Consider the following 6,610-nt stretch of genomic DNA (forward strand, 5'->3'; position numbering starts at 1 on the left):
CTGATGTGTTGCGAACTGCTGCCTCTTATCACTGTTCTGCTCATTGGCAGTAACTGCGCTCCAGCCTGGTCTGTTGGATGCACAAATACTATTCATAACAAGGCTACGTGTTAAACTACATGCATACTGTAATGCAATGCACGTAAATAACCGGAACACTGAAACCCTCGTGGCTAGCAGACCTCGACAAATTGACATTTAGCTCCCCGAACACATTTGCCATCACGCGCAAGAATATTTTATAATCTTGGGAGTGGAGCCATGGTGCGCACTGAGCTACCACGGACGGCCACCGCAAGGGTGACATCTGCCGCATCTAGTGGCAGAGTAACTCGCTGAGCCGCCCCTACTGGACATCTGTGAGAAAATAAAGAGCTTCACAGCTCATCGGATTTCTCCTGCAGTCTAAATAAAGATTCCGATTCTGCACGATTGTTCAGGTGGAAAGTGCTTGTGGTGGATTTGGAAGGCTTCGGCCAGAGTCTCCAGTGAAGGAAATCTGCTTCCTATAACAGCTGTTTGAGTATTTCTATTTTTTACGTACTATGTTTTTTTTTTCTATTTCATCAGGTAAGGCCTCACTGAGCTATGTAGCTCTTTGTCAGAAGCGACCTGACCACAAGTAATAGCTCAACCAAGTGGCTTATCACGTGGAAATGTAGAGCAGCCAAATACCCGCCCATACTGGACATCTGTGAGAACGAGCTCAACGACTCATCGGATTTCTCCTGCAGTCTGAATAAAGATTACGACCCTAAGCGCATGGTTCTAAGTGTGAAGGGGGAATCCCCCGGAGTTTGTCGATGTTCTCGAGGTTTTGAGCTCTGGCCGCCAGGGATATGGGGGTCTCCACTTGCGGGATGATGTACACGACGGGTCACTTGTGTTAAAGAGTAACATATAACAATTACATTACGTTACTCTTTGTTTTTTTCGGTAAAATCACGTAGATAGAAAATTAATAGATCACGACGTTTCGATCGCTTGTGTCGCGATCGAAACGTCGTGACTTTACCGAAATAACCAAAGAGTATGGATTCCTTCAGTCACGAAAGCTTCAGATCAAGATTACATTACGCTGTAAATATATAATTAGAATTGATATTGAAACGTCTCGGGTGTAAATTACGTGCAATGTTATTAAAGACGTGGTGATGTTTCAATGATGTGATTAAATTATGTGCATCGTGTGTGAATAGTCTTTTTTTTAAAAACGATCTTGCTCGTTAGATATAGAGCCCGTATGGTGGTAGCGATACTCGAGTAGCACTGCCTTGGAAGGTTCTGGCGAGGTCAAATGTTGTCAAATTAAAATACAACGTATTGAGTGAAGCAATGATTCGAATCGAAGACATCGATGTCTCTAAATCAGCTCGAGCCTCCTGTAAATCACGTGACTTTATTTTATTGTATTGTCTACAATTTCACTTTTTTTGTTCGTGCCTGTAAGGCACTATGTATTGCAATTTTTTTTGGACGAATAGTGCCATAGAAATAAAGTTTGATTGATTGACTCCGATTCGTTGCCCTGTCCCCCGCCCCCTGTGATAACAAATGCCGCTCCGTGTCCCTCGCGTCTTGCTCGCTCCTTCATTCTCCCTCTTACTGCACGTCTAAGCGGTGTGCCACGGGTAGAAAAAAAAGCTTTATTTTAATCAAACAAAGACAGAAGACAACGTATTTGATGCTTCACTACTTTTATTACCTTAACGCAATCGTCCCACGAGGCTCAGAATCGTCACGACGTATATCGGTGTGTTACATTTCCTTTGCCGATTCGGGGGAGGGTATCCGCGCCTAGTACTGGGACTTCAGCAGGATGCTGATGATGCTCAGCAGCTTCTCCCAGGCTCCCTGAGCCTCGGCAGAGAGGCCCCCGTTAGCAGCAGCCACCTGCTCCAGCACATTGGCAGACAGCACCTGCAGCGAGAGACACGAGTGTTAGGGAAACCAACGAATCGCAACACCGCAGCGCCCACCCCGTGCATGGCGCTCTGTCTGCCCGGTCCCTGGATACTATGGCCCCGATGTTCAGACCTTCAGGGCTGGGGCGGTGGCCTGGGGTGCAGCTCTCTTTGAAGAGTCTACAGATAATTCGTGGATTGCAATTAAATAAATATGCACGACAAGCCATAGCCCGAAAAGCTGAGCCCAGACTCACGCGTCCGCCCAGGCTGGCAGAGAACCGGTCTGTGCACTTTGCCTAGAACATAATTAAGTCTGCGTATTTGCATGTATAGGGCACTTAAACGCCTCAGTATTTGAAAGCGCCTTCCATAACATCTCATCTAAACCATTCCGTTTTCGCGCAGCAGTCTAGCCAAGTGACAACTGTCCGTACAGGGCACAAGATGTACACAGCAGTGGCTTGCACAATGGGTATAGTCTGCCAGCAGAAGGTGAAGTTGCCATGTGCCAGCACCCAGCACGTGTGTCCATTTATGTTTGTAGGACATGAGTAAACTATTTTTAGTTTACCAGGTAAAGCCCACTGAGCTATGTAGCTCTTTTTCAGAAGCGACCTGCCTGCAAGTGATAGCTCAACGAAGTGGTTTATCACGTGGAAATGTATAGCAGCCAATTACTCTAAATGCGTGATGTTGATTCTAAATGTGGAGGGGGGGGAACTCCCGGGAGGACCCGGAGAAGAATCCACGCGACCACGGAAAGAGAGAGACGCGCAAACTCCAAATATACAGCAGGCGTCAGGGTGGGGGTCGAACCCACGACCTCCTCCATACCAGACGAGGGAGTTAACATCTCCCTAGCCACCGTGATAATGAGGGCGAGAGACGCGCAAACTCAAAATATACAGTAGGCGTCAGGGTGGGGGTCGAACCCACGACCTGCCGTGAATCAGGCGAGGTGTTGAACATGTCGCCACCGTCACCATGATGGTTGATTATGTGGAGTATACAGAAACCCCAACAGTTGTGGGTCCACTTAGTGCTATGAGAATTGTCACCATTGTGAAGATTGTGGCCCTTGGAAACGGATATCAAAGAGCTGCCACTGAGATCCCTTTAAGTGACCTCGTAGCCATACACTCGGAGGCAGCACTTCGCCATTGACCCCGCGAAACACAGTAATGCTCCTTGCATGACAGTTAAAGACAATATTCTTCCGATAATAACTTAACGAGAGAACCCAAGCTTCATCAAAGGATTCTAAACCAGGATTAGCATCCTGGATTGAAATCCTTTGATTAATCTCGGGTTCTCATCAAAGGATTCGACCCCAGGATTAGCATCCTGGTTTCGAATCCTTTGTTGAAGCTCGGGTTCTTTCGTAAAGTTTTGGATTCGAACCCAGAATTAACAGCCTGTATTCGAACCCAGGATCATCATCCTGTATTCGAACCCAGGATTAAACGCCTGTATTCGAACCCAGGATTAACAGCCTGGATTCGAACCCAGGATCACCATCCTGTATTCGAACCCAGGATTAACAGCCTGTATTCGAACCCAGGATTAACAGCCTGGATTCGAACCCAGGATCACCATCCTGTATTCGAACCCAGGATTAACAGCCTGTATTCGAACCCAGGATTAACAGCCTGTATTCGAACCCAGGATTATCAGCCTGGATTGGAACCCAGGATTATCAGCCTGGATTCGAACCCAGGATCAAATCCTGTATGCGAGCCCAAGATTAACAGCCTGTATTCGAACCCAGGATTCAGCGATGCCAGCTTTGCACCCTGACATCTGAGCCACCCAGCCACCGCACGTTAAAATATTTCAACGAGATATTTCCACGAGACTGGGTTTCATGTGATGCAGGCTGTACACCACTTCTTGTTTTAAGTTGTAATGTTGAGTTCTCAAATAAATGATCTAATGGCTTTCGCCCCAGTTCAGCATTTTTGGGGGTAGTTTGGCTGATAACTTCGAATGCTTTTTGCAATCATTTTCACGTTTAAAACATGGAAAAAAGAAGCTTACCTTTTTTTTGTTAATCTTCAAAAGCTTACAGCAACTATGGGTGCTCAAAAAGTATGCGTATTATTTTGTTTAGTTTTACTCCTTCGGTACCTTGAAATACTGGGGGTCCACGTTGAACTCCTGGGCGTGTTTCTTGCTCAGGGCCTTGAGCTTCAGGCTCTGCTTCTCGGGGTCGTCCAGGGCCACCACGGCGTCGTTGACGGCGTTGATGATCCTCTCGGCGTGCCAGCGCACGGCGGCCGACTTGCTCAGCTGGTCGGCCGAGTCGAGCCCCTTGAACTTGGGGAAGAAGTCCTGCACGCCGGGGTTGGACGTGAAGAACCTGACAGTGGCGGAAAACAGAAGTAAATTTTGAATAGAAAAAATATATTTTTGTGATGGAAGACTATTATTTGATTGTTTTAGACGGTGATGCTGCTGCGTTGGCAGTAGTGCACAAAAGAACCTAATACATTCGTCAAGTAGAAAAAAACTGTGGCCTTGAAATTCAAAATATATACATGTAATAAGGCAATGGTCCCTTTTCATAGCACATGCATAGAAAGGCCAGAGAGACAGAGTGAATAATTAGAGCCGGAGACTTAAACTTTACACCATGGGGCCTGATGAGAATTACACATTCAAATGCCAATTTAAAAAACTGCTCATCAGAAAGCATCATCACCATCGAATCTCATGCCCTCTGCCAAAAAACAGAAACCACTCGCCTGAATGTTTTGCTTTCCCCCACACGTTACTCCAATTGTCCTATCGGTGTTATCCCATGAGAGACGACGACAAATAGTCCTGCACACTTAGAACTCTTGGCTAGAAGTGCAACGACACTGCGTCAGAGAACGGCCCCAGAGTTTGCCATCAATCACGAAATGTTGCGAGGCTCCCTTCCCAGTGGGCATCGAGGGAGCGCCATAACCCTGGCGTTCTCCAGCAGAATTCAGTCACAGCAAAAGTGTGGACTGATATCACCTGGCCCCTTTTGCGTGCGATAGACTGTTGCACCCCCTCGCATGCGTGGGTGTAATCAGGCGTGTGCCTGCCCCGGATTCGAACCTAGGGTCTTGGCGTTGTTGGCTCAGAAACTCTTTGACCCCTAAGCCCACCCGGCTATCTCTCGGGGAGTCACTCACTTGATGAGGATGGCCTTGCCAGCAGCCTCGTAGTCGGCGTAGACGACCTTCCAGCTGTCGGTGATGATCGCCTTCTCAGCGGCAGAGAGGGCCCCAGCGCTTCCCGAGTCGACAATAGGCATGGCGGTGGTGGAGGCGGCTTCGGGAGGAGGCACAAGAGCAAAGTGGTTGTCCGTTGAGGTGACGTTCGGAAGAGAGATGGAGGTCCTTAAATAGTTGAGCCGAGGGGGCCTTTTGCCCAATGCAGGGAATTCAGCGTGGTTAAGCTGTTTTTATCAGGTTGGACATGAAGGCGATGGAGCAGTTGTGTTTGGCAACGATCGATTGACAACGATCGATTGAGATTCAACAGTAGGCAGCATAAAACTGAGGATGTTTCCACATTGAACACAGAGGCAGATTTTGGAAGCGATAACCTTTGGTCCCCTTTAATTCTGTCGAGAGAGTGCGACCGACCACTTTGAATTGTAACGAAAGTAAAAAAAAAGAATCCTCATGTCCAACCCTGACACGTCTTCATGGCTTTGCCGTCCAAGTTTTCCCCTTGTTACCGAAGCAAATAACATTAATTCACCAGTACCGGGGCCCTCACAAAGACCACTGCTTATGTACAAAGAATTAGAAATGCCCCATTGTTTTGCTGGTTGACATCCATACACACGCTCAACAGCACGGTAATTGTTTAAAAAATATATGTTTTCTATTTTACCGTTGAGTTGCCACGTCGCTCTTTTTTAGCGGCGATTTGGCGATCACAAACGATAGCTCGACGAAGTGGCGTATCACGTGGAAATTTATAGCAGCCAAATATTCTAAACGCGTGATGTGTATTCTAAACGTGGAGCGAAAAACCGGAGGACCCGGAGAAAAAGCCACGCGACCACAGGGAGAGAGACACGCAAACTTCAAATGTACAGCAGGGGTCACGGTCGGGATTGAACCCACGACCTCCTGTATACCGGGCGAGGTTGTTAACATTTCCTCGCCACCGTGGCGATGAATTGTGCAGCGACTGTGGACGTTTTCCCATGGACGTGCATGCTCACGTGCTCGTTCACAGGGAATACTCGTAGAATGTGGAATGAATCTTCACTTCGACGGGAAGACCCGTTATTTAAGAGAATGGCCTTCATACGTCCAGCGCGCATCACCCATGACGTACGACTTCAATTGACTTTTTATAGCTGAAGTGGGAACTTCCTTGCCATTTATCCACCTGGCTGTGACACAAACTCTGAACGATATTTTATTTTTTTGTACGTGGTGCGCTCAAGGTGGCAGTTTGTTCGGAAAAGAGGAATTAAATGTGTGTACACTACGTTGTGTTTTATTTACAAAAAATCTACAGGTGTACGATTACTGTGCAGCAATTTTGTCAGGTCGTGGGCTTTACTTGATCATTCTTGACCACTATTGTCAGTGCGGGTTAGTGGAGGCGGGCAGCATAGGCGTTTGAACGAGGTACGGTACAATAATAGACTTGGCCGCACTGGTGATTACAACCACCATGCAAGCACATCGCAGACTCCAGCCCTGCTT

The 6,610-nt window shown here is 47.4% G+C and overlaps 1 protein-coding gene across 1 annotated transcript; it reads right to left on the reverse strand.

The window, feature by feature from the left end:
* Positions 1-1,680: 1,680 nt before the first annotated feature.
* LOC116951575 (globin-1-like) lies at positions 1,681-5,302 on the reverse strand. The gene is made up of 3 exons (XM_032970312.2): positions 5,072-5,302; positions 4,035-4,266; positions 1,681-1,920 (listed from the first exon to the last, which is right to left on the reverse strand). The coding sequence occupies exons 1-3, from the start codon at positions 5,191-5,193 to the stop codon at positions 1,798-1,800; spliced, it is 477 nt and encodes a 158-aa protein (XP_032826203.1). The 5' UTR covers positions 5,194-5,302; the 3' UTR covers positions 1,681-1,797.
* Positions 5,303-6,610: the final 1,308 nt, after the last annotated feature.

Source organism: Petromyzon marinus, chromosome 43 (assembly GCF_048934315.1).
Source record: "Petromyzon marinus isolate PM22_M1 ecotype Great Lakes invasive population chromosome 43, UKy_Petmar_22M1.pri1.0, whole genome shotgun sequence".
In the NCBI taxonomy this organism is placed as follows: domain Eukaryota; kingdom Metazoa; phylum Chordata; class Hyperoartia; order Petromyzontiformes; family Petromyzontidae; genus Petromyzon; species Petromyzon marinus.